Source organism: Corythoichthys intestinalis, chromosome 8 (genome assembly GCF_030265065.1).
Source record: "Corythoichthys intestinalis isolate RoL2023-P3 chromosome 8, ASM3026506v1, whole genome shotgun sequence".
NCBI classification, from domain to species: Eukaryota; Metazoa; Chordata; class Actinopteri; order Syngnathiformes; family Syngnathidae; genus Corythoichthys; species Corythoichthys intestinalis.
This window is the reverse complement of record NC_080402.1, coordinates 27,302,702-27,321,838: the sequence shown is the minus strand read 5'-3', so window position 1 is coordinate 27,321,838 and position 19,137 is coordinate 27,302,702. Positions and strand designations below refer to the sequence as shown.

At 38.9% G+C, this 19,137-nt stretch overlaps 1 protein-coding gene across 27 annotated transcripts in view; it reads right to left on the bottom strand.

The window, feature by feature from the left end:
- LOC130920019 (receptor-type tyrosine-protein phosphatase delta-like) overlaps positions 1–19,137 on the bottom strand; it is a 401,349-nt gene that overhangs the window by 61,243 nt on the left and 320,969 nt on the right. For 18 of the 27 annotated variants that reach the window (XM_057842767.1, XM_057842771.1, XM_057842776.1 and 15 more), the window contains 9 exons: positions 18,946–19,091; positions 18,562–18,706; positions 17,346–17,648; positions 16,199–16,392; positions 16,076–16,102; positions 13,353–13,470; positions 5,204–5,791; positions 4,743–4,837; positions 2,486–2,742 (listed from right to left, as the gene is read on the bottom strand). In XM_057842767.1, coding sequence (XP_057698750.1) covers positions 2,486–2,742; positions 4,743–4,837; positions 5,204–5,791; positions 13,353–13,470; positions 16,076–16,102; positions 16,199–16,392; positions 17,346–17,648; positions 18,562–18,706; positions 18,946–19,091 — 1,873 coding nt within the window. The remainder of the gene's footprint in view (positions 1–2,485; positions 2,743–4,742; positions 4,838–5,203; positions 5,792–13,352; positions 13,471–16,075; positions 16,103–16,198; positions 16,393–17,345; positions 17,649–18,561; positions 18,707–18,945; positions 19,092–19,137) is intronic. The other 9 variants (XM_057842783.1, XM_057842786.1, XM_057842784.1 and 6 more) reach the window with 1 other exon arrangement.

Below are 19,137 nucleotides of genomic sequence, written 5' to 3'. Positions count from 1 at the left end.
GCAAATGTAAACAAAGCGCTGCAGGATGGGTACGTGACATCTCGCTCTTTTGAGTTAATCATTTTCACAGTGTGCAACAAAGCATATAACATTAGCAATCACTTTTCAAATTAATTTAACTTATTTGTCTGCTCAATTACAGTCACAGTAGATAATCAAAACTTATTGGCACTTATTAACACTTACCAATTTAAATATGCACATTCCTGTTGTAATGAAATAACAATAATATTCTGTAGCCACAAATATTATTCAAAATCTTTTCTTCTTCCAAGTTTTTTTTTAGGATGAAGTATAATAATGTATTGCTTAAAATAAGGCTGTTAAGATTATTTTCAGCTAGCTATTTTTCTTCCATGAAATCTGAGCGAAATACACTTGAAGCGCTGGCAGATAATTTCCCTTATTTCCAATAGATTTACACTTAAAACTGACTAGTTTTAAGGAGGTATATTTTGCAGTGTATTAATGTTATATCTGTTAGGAATGGCTTACTTTTAAAGGCATTTTTATGCAACTTAGGTATTTACTCTAAGTAATTGTTGCCAAAAGTTTACCATTACACAATGTCAGACAATCTATCATTATTTAGATGTTGGAATTGACGACTTGTTCATATTCTATGTTGAAAAAAAGAGCAGTAAATTATATTTTTGCACAGTAATATTTTCTTTTGTATATACAAATTTTACATAAATCTTTTAATAGAATTATCGGCTTGACATTATCGGTTATCGGTTGGAATGAGGAGGAAATTATCGGTTATCGGTATCGGTTGAAAAATGTATTATCGTGCATCACTACACGAAACGCAGTCTACTTAAACATGAACATGTGGATCAGTTGATGTTCCTCAAGAAAAATCTGCCCTTCAAAAAAAATATGGACAGTGATGAGGAATAAAAAATGTGGAAGCACAGGCATAAGTGAATGACTTTGCTGTGTATAAGGTTAAAGTAATGATTATTGACCTGTCTGTCTAAAATGCCATGTTTTTATTCCCCCAATTATACCAGTGGTAAAGCATAATTTATTATTTATGATGATAACACTAGCAGGTTTAATACTTTTTTTTCTAGAGCTGCTGCATTTAATTAATATTTTTTGTTTGTAAGATGTTTACATTGAAAGTTTGCACTTAAATTACTTACCTCGTGTTCAAAACACCAGGAAATACAGTAATTGAATTACTGCACTTTATTGTTGTCTGTCACTGGAGTTTTATTTTATTATCAATCCCATCCATCAAAATGACAGTCATTTAGTAAGCCTTATTTTTTTCCATAAAAAAATAAAACATAGATTGGTATGAAATTTTGTTGTTTAATTTTGCTATTAGAAATGTGGTCTTTATTATGTTTAAAATACTGTACGAACACACACAACAAATGTTTACTATCGTATCGTTTTCACTCTGTATCGAACCGTATCGTTCTTAAACTGTATCGAATCGCTCGCCCTTAAAAATGTATCGTTTTATAATCGAATCGTAACGTGTGTATCTAGATACATATCGAATCGGCTTCATGCCAGAGATTCCCAACCCTAGTCAAAACATGTACTAAATATTATAGATTTTAAATCAATTGCAATAATATATGTGTTTCTAATAAAATATTTTAGGAAAAGAGAACTGTGGCGTATTAGAGCCTACAAGTCTTTAAGTCTGAGGGTCCTTTAAATTGATATTAGTCTCACAATGTGAATCAAAATGGAAATTTATTCTCTTAGAAAAAGTACAATAGAGCCATTGTAATGGTTTTCACATGCGGGTGTGCCTAATAAAGTGTCTGAATAATGGCGCCACATTGGACGGCAAAAGTAAAAGTGAATTTTTTATCAGCTCGAGGACCAATAGCTTCCGCCAAACTATGAGGGCACTCACTCTAAAATGATAAATGTGTCCCTGGTGCAGGACTCACTCCACTGCTCGCACTTAATAACTTAACTGGTATTACATCAAATGTGGCGAAATGTTGAAATTGCAGCAGCAAGCTAAACTGCTATGCTCTGAAAGAGTGGAATTGCCGATGATGTATTCTAGTGATAAAACGAAACATGAAGCTGATTTCAGGTTGTGTCTACATCTTTTATCAAAATGGAACGAGTGTAATGAGAGCAAAAAAAAATGACATGATGAAGGGAGGCTACAATCACTGTGGGTGTTGCACTGGAATGACTCATGCAGAGATTTACAGTGGAATCCTACAGAGTGCACGGGTTCTCCGTATTTATTCTGGGTTTGAAAGAGATAACGAGCTTTGTGCTTTTGCCCTGTCTGCTATGGGAGTTCCAAGAATTGCAAAGCCGTCAACTCCAAGAGAGAAATCCCTCCTGTTTGGCTAATAAATGCAAGACGGGATGCTAAGGAGGTCGGTGGAATTAGCTCAAAGGGCCAATAGAGACGTCATTTTTATTAGAACTTAATTGGCGTATCTCTGTTGTATTAAATCACATTCTTATCTGAAAAATGCGCTATCCTTACTTGACTTTAGCTGCCGTCTGCACAGATGGAAGTTGCACAGTCACCATGCCATCAGCATTGGTCTTTCCCAGCACGATGGGCTTGCTTTTCAGGATGTCTGGAGCAGTAGTGGCGGTGACGCGGTGCTGCAGGCCCCCGGCACTGTTGGCTCGGTTGGTAAGCAAGAAAGAGTACAAGGTGTCTGGCTGCAAACCAGTGATCAGCTTCTGAGTCTGCTTCCCATCCACCTCCACAGACTGGCCCTTTCCATACAGGATCTGAATACGGAGTAGGTGTGTGATTTAAAAAGGGAACAGCAGGCCAACATGCTAAAATATGACTTTTTTGTAGTAGCAAAGGTGGATCTATTCTTTTATCGGAACTTCCAAAACCATGACAAATCCATTGGGACTCCGATGGTTGGTAGTGATCGAAAGATTCATTGATTGAATGGCTATTGCCCTTAAAAGATGTTTTCATGATACGTTTTCATCATTTTTTCTTTTTTAACTAACTACCACAACACATACTCTGTGAATACAATGAGTTAAAATACTTAAAATCTATTTTATCTGAAATTGTTGCAGTCAAACTAAATCTATACACAAGTCCAAATCCTAGAGTTCCAACAGGTTTCATTCATTCATTTACTCACTAATCTTCCAATCCGCTTATCCTCACGAGGGTCGTGAAAGTGGCCAGCCAACCCCAGTCCAATAGATTTCATCAATTGAAATTGAAGACGTATAAAGATCCTTTTGAGACCACTTACAAAAAAATTAATGCCAAATTCGCAGCAAATTTCAAAGCCAACCTCGCAAAAAATCACCTGAAAATTTCTCAGTGATGTGCAACTTGAAATTTAAGAAATTTAAAACCTGTTAGATTAATGCAGTGGTTCCCAAACCGGTCCTCAAGGACCCCTGTGGGTCCTGGTTTTTGTTCCTACCGATCGAGCACAGACCGTTTAACCAAACAAGCAGCACCTGACTACAATCAACTGATTACACTTGTAAATCACCAGAATGGTACACATGTGTCGTCCTGTTTTGTTGGAAAGAAATCCAGCACCCACAGTGGCCCGATGTGGAATAGTTTGGGAACCCCTGGATTAATGCCTTTTCATACATTTTTCAAGATTGGTAAAGTGGTACCTCTACATACGAAGTTAATTCGTTCCAGGATCATGTTTGTAAGTCGAAATGGTTGTATGTCGAGCAGGATTTTCCAGTAAGAATACATTATAATTCTACTACTTGGTTCCAGAGCCAGAAAACGTACACTAAATCCTTAATAAATATTGCTGGTACTATTGCAAATAGCAATTACACAGATCAAAACAAATAAATTACAAATAAAAATTCGGAATCATATTATAATAATAGTAATAGTAACACTGTAATAAAGTTACAAATTGGGTTCTAATGTGGCGGATGTGTTTTGCGTGGTGTACCTGAACGCACCGTGTGGCTGACGACAGAGTGAGAGAGAGTGCATTAGAGATTTCACTTTCACTTTTCATGTTCTTTTGTTGGCCGTCAGTTGCCGCGTACAGTAGGCGTGTTGTCTTGCACAAGTTCTGAAACGATTAAAAACTTGATGAAGCCTGCCATTTCTTTGGCAATGTTACAATAATAAAAATTGTCACGTTAACCTACGTATAAAGAATGGCGAACGGAGGTCGGAGGAGGACAGTGGAGATCGTACACATTCTACGGCCGTACTGTCGAGCCAGTTCACGGACGCGCAAACAAGGTTGTATTTTTGTATAATTTCCATCTTCATTTCAATGGTAAGCTTCACATTTTTCCTTATTTTACCACCTGGACTAACATTCTTGGAACCTATGTTGATTTCTCTCACAAGAAAATCAGCCGTCTTGCGGAAAAACAGATGTCGGATGTGGAAACAAATGGCGAGTCAAATTTTACGTCGGATGTCGAAAAGATAGTGTGTCGAAGCGATCGTATGTCGAGGTATCACTGTAAATTTAAAACTTGAAAGTCTTTTTAAGACCTGGTGGGTTCCACCAAGAGCTAATTATAGATTATGCCTTTTGCAGCAACGTAGATTGAACTTGGAGAGCCTTATCTAACACATTTACATGTATTTACCATATCAGATAAAGTTGTCTACCTTTTCACACAACGCTCACCTTTTGATGTGGTTAAAAAAAAACAAAAAAAAAAAAACAAAAAAAAAAACAAAAACAATTTATTGACTAATAGCTGCTATTGAGTTGATTTATGAAACTGATGTAAGAAAACAATGCGCTTACAGTAAATGGTTGGGTAGGATTCTTGTCTCGGACCTCCCAAGACAACAGAACAGAATTCTTCATGGCTGCCTTCACTCTGAAGTTGGTGGCAAAAACTAAGGTGAAAAAATGAGACGAAAACAAACAAAATGAGATCAATTTGGTGGTGAACTCTTGTTTGCTGAACCCCTGTTAAAGGGCATACCTGTATATTAATCTCTAGTACAAGGCATCTACGATATTTGCTTGGGTCAGCATTCAGTCAGAGTGACTGGACAGACTCAAACATCTTACCTTGCTTTGGGAAAAGGATCTTTTGTCTAAGAGTACAGCGACAAGACAATGAAAAAGGACACTTAGGATGTACCTAGATGTCTGTGTGATTGTGTTTATGTTGAAAACTAGGATGTGTTTAGTTAGAAAGCATGTGTGGTGTCCTGCATGAGGAGGATGAGTTGTTAGGCAGTGAACGTGAGTCCTACCTTGGTCTAGCCGCTGCGTCCTAAACTGGACACCTGGACTGTACGGCCCAGGCCCGACGACCGTGAACGCGCACACCCTGACATCATACACAGTATCGGCACTCAGACCCTCCAACAAAACACTTGACCCTGGGGTGGGCACCACAACTTCTGAAGAATTACCCCGACTGTTTATATCTTTGTAAAGCACTGAATACTTGACAATTTTTCCGTTTTGCTCAACGAGCGGCACTGATTTCCACGTCAAGCGTAGGGAATTAGCAGACATGTCCTCTGAGATAATATTTTCTGGGTATCCAGTTGGGGTGCCTTCAGCTGTGGCCACTTCTTTAACGGCCTCCTGTCCATAGCCCATTTTGTTACGGGCAGATAGTCTGAACACATAGTTGGCTCCCTTTTGGATGTCCACAGCTGTGTATCGGTTGTCTTTGGCGGGAAACTCCACCACCGTGAAGGGAAGGACGTCAACTCGGCCAAAGGTGAGACGGTAACCCAGGAGTGGTGTGGGAGGATTTTGGGGTGGGTACCACTGAAGCAGAGCGGTGCCTGTGTCAGTTGCACTCACCATTAGTTTGGGTTTTTCAGGCACTATGAAAAGGAAATAAGAGAAAAGAGTGATTAAATTGTGAAAATAGATTAACTCTCAAATAATGTTTCACCTCATTTGTTTGTTTTTATTCTGAGTAAGATGTAATGCAGCTAACGTCAAAACTTGCATCATCCCATATAATGCATTTATTGAACAGCACCAAGTGTTTAAGCAAAAAACGTTTTAACGTAGTAAGAAACCATCAAGGTATGTTAATTTTAATTAACAAGGTGCAAGTAATAGTTTAATTAAGATTTAATTAAGCTGTACAAATATGTCCAATTCAGGTTGCCTTCGCTGCACAGCTATTAGACCATGCTGAGTTGTACAGGATGTTTAACAAAGCGATTTTAATTTCACTAAGCACCGGTGCCCTACTCGGAGATACAGCAAGATCTTATTGTTTATTTGGATGGCATATCTGAGGCTCATTATGATTAGGGCTGTCCCAAACGACTAATTTCCTCCCGATTAGTCAGCCGACTATTTTTACGATTAGTCGACTAATCTAATATTTATTTATTTATTTATTTTGTTTTAACTACTTTAATAATGAAATTTTTGTTGAAGCTTATTAATTCACAAAAACATTTTGGAACACCTACATTCTTTATTAATGTATAAACAACTAACATAAATCAATATAATAAATAATAATAATAATAATAAATCAATAATAAATCACAAACAATGAGGTCAAATGATGCTGGCATTAACAAGTGCAAAAAATAAACGGAAACACTGAGACTTCACCTCTTTAACAGGAGTCAAAACAATTCTCACTCTTTTTGTGGTATGTCATTGTCTATATTGTTCTAAATGTTAAAATGAATTGAAATGTCCCGGACAACCATTTTCAGAATACTTTGTGTGAGTTCAGATGCTTTTTCTGGTGTGCATTCTGCATTTTTGGGGGAGGGGAAAAAACTGTTCAAATTTTGTTTGTTTTAACCTGAAAATAGATAAAGTAGAGGGCACACTGAAATATTACTACAACTATTTTGAATGAGAGGCACACTCACAGTAACAAACATTAAATATACAGTATTAATTTTAAAGTATACTACTATATGTACAGTGCCTTGCAAAAGTATTCGGCCCCCTTGAACCTTGCAACCTTTCGCCACATTTCAGGCTTCAAACATAAAGATATAAAATTTAATTTTTTTGTCAAGAATCAACAACAAGTGGGACACAATCGTGAAGTGGAACAAAATTTATTGGATAATTTAAACTTTTTTAACAAATAAAAAACTGAAAAGTGGGGCGTGCAATATTATTCGTCCCCCTTGCGTTAATACTTTGTAGCGCCACCTTTGCTCCAATTACAGCTGCAAGTCGCTTGGGGTATTTTCTATCAGTTTTGCACATCGAGAGACTGACATTCTTGCCCATTCTTCCTTGCAAAACAGCTCGAGCTCAGTGAGGTTGGATGGAGAGTGTTTGTGAACAGCAGTCTTCAGCTCTTTCCACAGATTCTCGATTGGATTCAGGTCTGGACTTTGACTTGGCCATTCTAACACCTGGATACGTTTATTTTTTAACCATTCCATTGTAGATTTGGCTTGATGTTTTGGATCATTGTCCTGTTGGACGATAAATCTCCGTCCCAGTCTCAGGTCTTGTGCAGATACCAACAGGTTTTCTTCCAGAATGTTCCTGTATTTGGCTGCATCCATCTTCCCGTCAATTGTAACCATCTTCCCTGTCCCTGCTGAAGAAAACCAGGCCCAAACCATGATGCTGCCACCACCATGTTTGACAGTGGGGATGGTGTGTTCAGGGTGATGAACTGTGTTGCTTTTACGCCAAACATATCGTTTTGCATTGTGGCCAAAAAGTTCAATTTTGGTTTCATCTGACCAGAGCACCTTCTTCCACATGTTTGGTGTGTCTCCCAGGTGGCTTGTGGCAAACTTTAAACAAGACTTTTTATGGATATCTTTGAGAAATGGCTTTCTTCTTGCCACTCTTCCATAAAGGCCAGATTTGTGCAGTGTACGACTGATTGTTGTCCTATGGACAGACTCTCCCACCTCAGCTGTAGATCTCTGCAGTTCATCCAGAGTGATCATGGGCCTCTTGGCTGCATCTCTGATCAGTTTTCTCCTTGTTTGAGAAGAAAGTTTGGAAGGACGGCCGGGTCTTGGTAGATTTGCAGTTGTCTGATGCTCCTTCCATTTCAATATGATGGCTTGCACAATGCTCCTTGAGATGTTTAAAGCTTGGGAAATCTTTTTGTATCCAAATCCGGCTTTAAACTTCTCCACAACAGTATCTCGGACCTGCCTGGTGTGTTCCTTGGTTTTCATAATGCTCTCTGCACTTTAAACAGAACCCTGAGACTATCACAGAGCAGGTGCATTTATACGGAGACTTTATTACACACAGGTGGATTCTATTTATTATCATCGGTCATTTAGGACAACATTGGATCATTCAGAGATCCTCACTGAACTTCTGGAGTGAGTTTGCTGCACTGAAAGTAAAGGGGCCGAATAATATTGCACGCCCCACTTTTCAGTTTTTTATTTGTTAAAAAAAGTTTAAATTATCCAATAAATGTTGTTCCACTTCACGATTGTGTCCCACTTGTTGTTGATTCTTGACAAAAAAAATTAAATTTCATATCTTTATGTTTGAAGCCTGAAATGTGGCGAAAGGTTGCACGATTCAAGGGGGCCGAATACTTTTGCAAGGCACTGTATATACACAATGATACTTTATAATATAAAGTGACTACCATTAGTGCAGTCATGGATTACAGTAAGCAGGCCAGTGCTGTTTCCATATATATTTTCATTATATTATGTATATACAGGATGTATGTATATATTTTCCCTAAGTGGGAGCTTCCATGATCCTAATAAATTTAATAATAATTTTAAAAAAATTATACAATTATATATATACATTAATTATTTTATTAAATAAAAATGCACGTTGATACGACGCACATAAAGGTAACTTCCATTTTAAAACCCATCGTTGGAAAGTTGTATGGACTTACAATCCGCTAGCTTGTTGTTTCTTGTTGTCTTCTAAAATTATACTTGGGTGACGGCGCTTCAAGTGTTCATAGCCGACGTGCTACCGTGGTATGGGAGCTCAACTTAGCAAAGAGTACACATGGTGGCACCCTCCATATTTTCCTTGATATAATTCCAGGCTCTGGCTATTCTGGTCCGCATTTTTGGCTTTATACCACTTTCACGTGTCACCAATTCTGCCCTTTTTGGTAATTGGCGGTGTTTTCAACTCCTCGCCATAGTGAGGAGTGAACCGGCGATTCACTTGGCTCGTTGTCGTCGGTTCGGCCCATGTCCTCCTCAGGAAGGCGACGGCGTGCATAAAAACACCGAGAGGCGTCGGATGGCTCTTTATAGATACTTTTAATGTCCAAAACAAAAACGCAGGGGCTGCAGCCACTGAACTCCGCGCTACACGTGTAGTCGCGCACTTTCCGAACTCAACAATCTCACTCCCTCTCTTTTGCTCACTCTCTCTCACTCGCCCACTTTCTTCCTCTTTGCTCAATCTGACAATGCCGGTCACATTGAAATAACAGCGGCCCCCTTGGGGGTGTTAGTAACAACCGCTTGCATCGCGAGCGCCCGCCATTCTAAACTTTATCGGCATGTAAATTTTTTTTTAACCCGTCAATACCCCGTCGACGGTATGTTTTGCCCGTTGACGCATTTACGTCATCGATGACGTCGACAACGTCGACTAGTCGGGACAGCTCTAATTATGATTGAACTCACTTCTCCTAATTGAATGAATGATGCACTACATTATTAGATATTATAAATTCAAATACTGTTGAAAAGAAATAGTTAAAAGAAAGAAAAATGGGATTAGTTTTTCTCAATTACTGTATTGGCCCGGATATAAGACGGTGTTTTTTGCATTGAAATAAGCCTGAAAATGAGGGGGTCGTCTTATATTCGCGGTCTAGACGTTATACCCTTCACAACGCTAGATGGCGCCAGATATCATTGAAGCGATGTTCTGTCATGACAGATCTCAGCTACTCTCCCCATTCACGACGCTAGATGGCGCCAGATATAATTGAAGCGATGTTCTGTCATGACAGATGTCAGCTACTCTGAAGTTTAACCAGTTTGCACTATTTTATTGCAATATTTTTCCTTTCCTCAGATTTGTTTCAAGAATAGTTACAGTTAGACTTCACTTTGATGGTTAATGCAATTATTGCAATTTTGTTGTTTTATCACAATAGATTGGTTTATTTAAATTTCAAAAACTAGAAGCCATTCATTTACGAATGTGATTGCACTTTAGTTTACATATTTAAAATGTTCAGATATTAAGATTTGAATGAGGCAAAATAACATGCTTTTTCTCTCAAATATATTGTTATAATAATTTGTTTCTGATGTACTCTAATTATTTTCTGTATAAAAATTAATTTGGTGTTCAATAAGTCTTTTTTCAAACTTGAGTCTTGAAAAAGAGGGGGTCGTCTTATAAACAGGGCCGTCTTATATTCGGGCCAACACGGTACTTTGGAACGTTTCTCAGATTTGATTGAAATTATCAAAACTACCTGTTCAATCTATGGCTGCAGCTATCGATTATTTTAGTAGTCGATTAATTGATGAACTAGTTATTCGAATAATCGAGTGATCGGATAAGGAACATGAAAAATTACCCGAGCTGAGCCTCAAACATTATAAGAAAATAAAATAAGAATTTATGTACAACAAAAGAAAAATTGGCTAATTTACACAGCAAAAGTCTGCTAGCTTAAATGCTATAAAACACTTAACTTTTTTTTTTTCCTCTTAACAAATGGTTCGGACACATATTCCCACAGAAAATGGCTAAATATAGCTGTAAACTAAATTACGAATGCATTACAAAACATAAGCTCAAACAAAGACTTAACTTATGTTGGTCTTAACATGGACCAGCTGGATTCAGCCATGTGAAATGAGGCAGACAAGAGGGCAGTGTAGCCACGCAAATCAATAAAACTCAATACAAACATTTTCAAAATAAACCATTACAACCCCACTTTAATTAAACGAATACTCGAGGCACCAAATTTAATTCGAATCTTTTTTTCCTAATCGAATACTCGAGTTAATCGATTAATCGTTGCAGCACTAGTTCAATCCTCACAATGTGCTGCACAAGTAGCAAAACAACATGGATTACCTGCAAAAGCCAGTTTTTTCGTGCAAAATACTGATAAATAAATAATAGTCTATCACTCAAAATAAAATTTTGTGTCAATGAACATGTCAGTGCTGCCAGAATGACGAGTCCTTGTTTCATTGTGTACAGACATGGCAGTCAAATTACTTAGTCATGCTCTCAATTGAACAGTTACTCTGATGGAAGAATCTGATGCTGAAGATGGTGTATGTTAAGTTTGGATGAAAATCGCAAGTTACACCTGTGTGTGTGGGAGATTGATTGCAAGAGACTGGACACGATTCAGTTTACACACTGTTTTTATAATTGCTTGACAAATAATGTTACTGCCATACAGAAAGCAAAAGATAGCACTGAGTATCACAAAAAAACAAAAAACAAAAGCAAAATTAGAAATGTAATCATACGACAATCGGCACAACTAAACTTTGAGTGATACATGTCGGGATTTTTCCCCCCTATTCTTTTTACACGTCTTGACATTCCTCCCTGTTGGGCAACAAATTTTCATCCACGTCACAATGGATGTCCTCTCTTGCTATAGACCCTACCCACGTGACGTCACAACTCCGCTCTCCTGAATGGTACCGCCCAATTGTCCATCAAAACATAGTGTTAACCTGTTACCGCTACGTACATTCCTCCTATTTACGGCGTGTTTTTCTGCTCCTTAACATTAATAATCAAAATGGTGAAGGCGTGTGTGGCTTGTTGGTTGCACTAACAGAGAAGATGGAAGGAGAGACTTGAAGTTTTACCATATTCCGAGGGATCCAAAGAGGAGAGCAAAATGGACGGCTGCAATTCGACGTGAAAACTGGGCACCAAAAAATCACCACAGACTATGTAGTAGTCATTTTATATCCGGTAAAATGCATTTAAGATATACTTAGAGGGTTTTGGGCTGACAAATAACCACAATTAAGATCATTGCTAGGCTAATCGCCGACAACATACACGTATGTATGTAGTGAGAGTGCTATCGCTAAACCATATAAACATTAAAAGCCTTAACTCCATTGACAAACGACATGAAATACATTAGACTTGACAGTGGATGTTAGCAATAACAAAAGATTTTGAATTGAAAATTTCGTAACTCACCTTTCCAAGCACAAGATAGATTCCTGCCGAATTTTCGTGGACGAGGACCTGTTTCACCCAACCAGCAACGAAGTATTTATAAGCCTCCAAGCTCTTGAAGTTTTTCAAATTTTCGTGAGAATAGGCTGATTTTGTGTGGACAAGATAATTGTAAATATCAGCGTAGCAGATGTCAGGCAGACAGGGCGAAGACAGTGGGTCGAAAAACATCGATTTGGGCATCAAATATGGATCTGGCGACTGTATAGAACGAAGCTTTTCCACATAACGCCTTTTATGCAACACATCCAGTGAGTTTACGGCATCAGAAAGCACCGGGCCTTCCATGAAATGCATTTTAAATTCCTCGATCAATTGAAACCAATGCTAATACAGAGACAAAATGACGGACAAGTGGGCGGAACCATACAGCGAGCACGTGGTTTTGTGACGTCGGTGGGTAGGGTCTATACGCCCTGGAGAGAATCTTCTTGAATGCCTTATCCAGCCTCTGCAGGCATCTGCTGTGATGTCACTGCATGCTGCATTCATGGCATCCAGAACAGTCATCTGAGTGTGAGGCTGGCAATCATACACTTGCCATCTCCATGTGGAGAAAATACTTCTATGGGATTGAGGAATGGGGAGTATGGTGGGAGGAACTCCATTACCATTCTGTTGTGGGTTGCAAACCATTCCCTCATTATGTTGGAGTGGTGGAAACCCACATTGTCCCAAACTATCACAAATTTTTGCAGGTTATAATAAGTTACATAAAATAAGTAAAGAAAATGCTTAGATATAAGCACACACGTAGACATGTTCTGACAACATGTTCATCGATTTTGCATGTAAAGACTTATACAATGAAGTAATGAGTAAATGTTGTGGGTGGTGAGACTATTCAATAGAGAACCATGATCATCCATTTTGACCATTATGAAAGAGGCAACTAATAATGTAGGAAACAGCAGAGAATTGTACAAAATCATTTATATGGATGCACAAAAACAATTGCAACTTGCTCAAAGAAATGAGAGAGTGATTTTTTGATGTACACTAGTGATACGATGTTGTGAGGATTGAACAAGTAGTTTTAAGAATTTCAATTCTCATCTGCAAAACGTACCAAGGCAACTGAGAAAAACTAACTGCTGAATCTGAACAGTTGCTGCCTAGTACCTCTGCCTTAAAAGCAGAATTACGAATAATGATACCAATTAGGAATTCTCAAAAATCATGAATATTTCTTGTGCATACTTATTAAAGAATGAATATATTTCTGCAACTTACGAGGCAGAGCAGTGCAGACACTAACAGGTTTGCTGCGGGCACCATCTCCCTTGGCAGTGTAAGCTCCTACTGAGATAGAGTAGGAGGTGTCTGCCTGTAAGTCTCCAAGAAGCGCATCCTGCAAGATAAGAGGAGGTTGCACAGATGCAAAAAAAAAAAATCAGTGTTGGCAAATATCCATGGCAAAAGGTATAAAAATAAAAACCATTGATAAAAAAATTCACTTAGACCTAGTAAATGCTCCTCTTGAGAGAAAAAAATTCCCACAAGCATTAGAACAATGAATCAATTTTCTTTGTTGCTATGAACTGAGACCAACTTGGTGAGATAAACGGTTTTACTTTTATTTCCATGTCTTTTCTGTACATCTGGGTTTAATACACATCTACATCTATATAATATTTTATACCAAAAATGAATTTAAAACAGACTAAGCTAAATAAAATACTTTAGTTTTAAAATTGTGTCAAATCTCTGACTCACATTAAAAAAGGTGAGTTCTAACAAAAGCTACAGTGGTATGAAAAATTATCAGAACCTTTTGGAATTTCTCACATTTCTGCATAAAATCACCGTCAAAAGTGATCTGATCTTTGTCAAAATCACACATATGAAAAAACGGTCTTTTTTTACTAAAACCAACCAAACATTTATAGGTTTTCATGTTTTAATGAGGGTAGTATGCAAAAAATGACAGAAGGGGGGGAAATAAGTAAGTGAACCAACACATTTAATATTTTGTGGCCCCCCTTTCACTTAATACGTGGCAAGACATCCTAAATAATGCCCAGTGCGCTTGCGCACGCATTCGCACATCGGTTAAAAGCGGCGACTACGTACTATTTTTATTTTTTTATTTTTTTTAATTGAGTCCTTTATTACCTTATCATACACTCAAAATACGTTTTGCATGTGTTTCCCTCTCATACTTTTGTGTTTTCTTGTGGTAGCTTTAAAGCACAGTGTTGATCTGTTGACCACATTAATCACGAGTAGGGTCTGGCATCGTTTGAAATTGAACGATTCCGGTTCCGATTTCGATTCCACGGTTAGATTCCGGTTCTGAATGATTCCCGATTTTGATTCTTTTAAGAGGGAGTTAAAAAAAAAAAAAAAAAAAAAATGCAGGGTCCAAAAAATTGCATAGTTTATATTAAAGTCTTAACTTCTCGACGTTTTTTTTTTAAAATAAAATGAACTTCTCACAGGGCTAATTTATATATAAATATCAGTCTTTAAACTTGAGCAATTTTTTTCCGCTCGGCGGTCAGGGCATCAAAACAAGGAATCAAAATTTAAAAATTCGAACGATTCCGGGAGCATCGGAGTGTTAGAACCGGTTCCCATCGATTCTCGATGCCCAACCCTAATCAAGAGGCGTGTTTAAACCAATGTTATTACTACGTTTAGGTATTTCCCTTTTTTTAGTACGTTCTTCCTGGATGCATCTAAACCAAACAAGCTGAAGCGCACGATAGTACTTTGGTTGGCAATTTCGCCTCTAGAAGCACGTTTCGCTGTTGTAGGACATTTTAGCAGAAAACCGGTTTCTGAGCCTTAAGCTCGCTCCTCTGAGTGTTCCGTTTCCGGTCTATTTCCTAGTGGAAAATCTCAGATGGAAAAATGGAAATCTCCGATGAAATTTTCAACAAAGAATTGAAGGAAACTTTCCAATCGTGGCAACAATAGCTAACGGTGAAGAAACGTGCAGTCGTGCACCCAGACCGGATCCGGAAGGGGGGTGGCCGTCAAAAACTGGAAGCCAAGGGGAAACGCGGCACCAATCCAGGTTAATATATATACAAATATATATAGACATGTTCTGTTGCCAGCTTGTCCGAGTCCGTTTTGTGAGCACTGTTTTTCTATAAGCGGATTTGAATGCATTACGCGGGAGCGAGAGTGACGGCACGCTGGGCCTTTACGCGTAGTCGCCTAGTTGTGATTGAAATAAATCTTTTGAAAACAACAACGAAAGTATGGCATCGTAACTTGGGATGTTATAATCGTTGGTCAGTTGCGCACTCACCACTTGGAAAATAACAAACAGAAACATGGTATGGCGCTGTATATATTTCCTGGAAGAGGAAACCCCAACCAGAGGGGGCGTGTGCATAACGGCAGCCAAGACAGGTGGAGCATCTCTGGCCAGCCGTTTTGTGAGTCTGTCTTGACAATTTTGACAGGCGAAAAAGTCATGAACGTGAAACTGATCGCGTCACTTTGTGACTTGGGGTACCGTGCAGTTCTTTCGTGGTTTAATTTTCTCCCAGTATTTTTATATACTTTAGTTCACTCGGTATGGGGTTGGGAGGGGCCACCCTGTGCGAGACGAGCTCTATACCAATGCCCATCTCCATGTAATCTGCGAGCAGAGGACCACCAATGGGCATTGAATTGAAGCATATTATTGCGATGTAAGTTTGCAGCTTGAAGAAAAATGAGTGAATGCTCAACACAGCTCATTCATGTCAAGCAAGCCAGCCGGTTCCACATTTAAAATGACAGGTTGGCAGGGAGCCAGATTAACTCATCAAAAGAGCCAGATAAGTCTTGCGAGACATTAGTTCCCAACCCCTGTTGTAAAGGGTTCATTCATTTCACACATATGACTCAAGATAACGTATGTATCTGTGATTGTATTCAGACCCTTATATTAAGTTTCTGAAACGTGAAAAGTTGTATTTTCACAATATGAGAAAAATAAAAATATATTTACTCACATATTGAACTGATTGGTCGTATTCCCACTGGGTATTGATAGATACAAATAAGAACAGGAAAGAAAATTATTATTACAAGATGAATGTATTACCCATTAAAATTTCTACTCTGGTATGTATTACCTGCGAATCCTCTATAAGAATGTCCTTGATGGAGGGCTGACCCTGAGGCTCGCCGTAGTTCATCTTCACGTAGTGGACTTGGTAGCCTCGGATCTGACCGTGCTGCAGCTCAGGGGCTGGCGCTCGCCATTTCACCCTAATGGCTGAGGCGTTCACTGTCTCTGCGTCCACCCCTCGAGGAGGACCACTTGGAACTATAAATGCATTTTGGGATAGAGGTCAAGGGTCACTGACGATGGGCACTTGAATATCAGCGCGGAAGTGTTCTTTTGGATTAAAAATAGAGTGGGGGTAGAAAAATACACTGTGAAACTGATGTAAAAATGCTGCCATCCAAAAAGTCTAATTTTAAAGTCATGTCTCGGGGGAAAAAAGGTCAAAATAGTTTAAAAAAAAAAAAAAAATGTGGGTGCTCGAGGAAAAACATGGAGGAAAAAGCAGTGACGGATAAGAAGCAAATGTAGAGAAAGATAAGAATGGCAGATAGAAAAGGATTTGTCGCCACGGGCAGATAAACAGTGGCAGACAGTCAAAGAGAAAATATTGTTATCAAGAAAAAAAAATGTCTCTTGTGCTGCCAAGAACTACACTTCTCCCCCACAACACTGGAGTCAGTGTTATTGGTGGAATGCTGGGAGCATCAGCCATTAAGTAGGAATAGTCAAAATAACGCTGAAAAGAAGACAAAATTACGGCAAAAAGATCGATTAAATATTATTAAAATACATTAAAAACAGCTGTCAAGGTGTAAGGAGGTTGGGAGGGCAGTTAGATGTGAGGGAAGGCCAAGGTTCAGCCAAGTTACAGTCGTGTGGGTTTTTTGTCATTCCAAGAAAAGGAAATCCCAACATTAAAGAATTTGGGAAGAAAAGGGCAAAAGGCCGTATTAAAAAACAAAAAATAAGAGTACAGAAAAAAACTGCAGCAAGGGAAAAAATGATTGCTGCGGATGGAGAGAAAGCAGTGGTAAGGGAAGACAAAAGGGAGTTTTTCCAGTTTGGGTGGTTGTGCAGGGAAAAAGGGAAGGTGCTCAAAACTGATCTGGAACGCATTCTCTAGTTAGTTAGCCGCAGGTGATCAGAGCTCATTAGTTGTATTAGCAAGGCAGAGGTACTGTAGCCATTGATAGCGGTGGATGGAAACGTACCATCTTCCTCGGTGCGAATAATCAGCTGTAAACTCTCAGGTCCGTCGCCGGCTTCCGTCAGCGCCCGCACTGTTATTCCGTACTCAGTCCATTTCTCAAGGTTTTCCAAGAGATACGGAGAACCTTCCGTAGGAATGCCGTCAATCCTTTTGGATGTTTTGTTGCCCCCGGTAGTTGAATACTGGATGGTGTATCCCGTAATGATGCCGTTCTGAAACTCCAAAGGTGGTGGTGCCCAACTTACCAGGATGCTGGTAGAAGTGGGGCTGGTGCATGTTATGTCCTGGGGAGGTGCTGAAGGAACTGATTGGCCGGTTTGAGGAGGCAGAGTTGGAATTGTTTTGGGTAAGTGTGAGTTGGTGGTGTGTGTAAGTTGTAAGTGGGGTGAGGTGGAGGAATGGGGATGGAATGGAGCAAGACACAAGACAGAGAACAGAAGACAAAAAAACATAAAATGAAAACAAAACACTGGAGAACTGAAGCTATCAAGAAAAATGGTCCTCTGACTAAAAAGCAAGATGACAGAACAAAGATACTGAATGATGAGTGTTGACTTCTGTTTGACTGACGAAAAGAGAGTGAATGACTTTAAAGAGACGCAACACAAAATAGACTGACTAGAGCTTCGAACACACAAACATACCTGCCTGGAACTTACTTGTTCTACTCAATTTTGAGCAGTGGATCCTTGGTGGAGATCATATCTCCAGCTACAAAACCTCTGACTTGTATAGCCATGCTTATACTGAACATCTTACAGACCTCAAATTGATAGCCAACTATAGGAATTTGGAACTTTTACCATTCTATGCCGATTAGGAAAGAATAACTCACATTTGGCATTTGTTGAAGTATCAAAACTGAGGTCAATGCAAGTCAGAATTCAGGTTGGCCTATTTGGAACAATGCAAATTAAAATTTCAATTATATTAAACATTTTTTCTCCTCTTTCATATTTTTTAACATTACTGTTGGCTGTCTTGTTTGTCTGCAGGTTACGTAAAAAAATTGAACCACACCCTTTTTTTAAAAAAAAAATTAAATTGAAAAAGTTTAGTTTCTTATAGACATCGGCTCCCATTTAGTTGGACTGGGTAGTTGTCTGCATTCAATTAAATGTCTTCCAAGAAAGATTTGTATGATTTGCATTGCCCAAATAAAGCCTGACTCTTATCACATACCCCAATCACACGCTACGATGTGCAGCTGTACTTACGCGTCTGAGGCGTGTCAATAGAAATCTCGTTGGTGTATGCACCAATGCCATGTTTGCTACGGGCAGCTAACTGGAAAGTGTAGGCTGAGAAAGGCTTGAGGTTCTTCAACAGGTAGGAGCTTGTTGGCTCAAAGCTCACTTTTTTCTAAATGGGACATGAACGCAGAGCGACATTAATGTGACTTCACATCAGTCGCTCAAGATTTTGTAAAAGTCAATATTAATATCATTTGCAGTGTAATTAGAGACTTTAATTGCACATTGAAAAGAATGTTACTACAACTGAATATGTTGTATGAGCCCTGTGATTGGTACCAACCAATTTTGCAGAGACAACCTCCAACCTACAATGAATGAGCACACACACTCAACTTCATTCCTCACCTCCTCTGTATCGTCTGCTCGTCGATAAACCAGTTCATATCCTGTGATCTGGTTGTCAGGGCCACCCTGGGGTGGAGCTATCCAGGACAACAGGATACTTGTCTCAGATTTGGCCTCTCCTTTGAAGTCTGATGGCTGGGATGGGACTATACAGTTCAAGAACAAAGTCATTTTTAACTTACTTGTTACTTT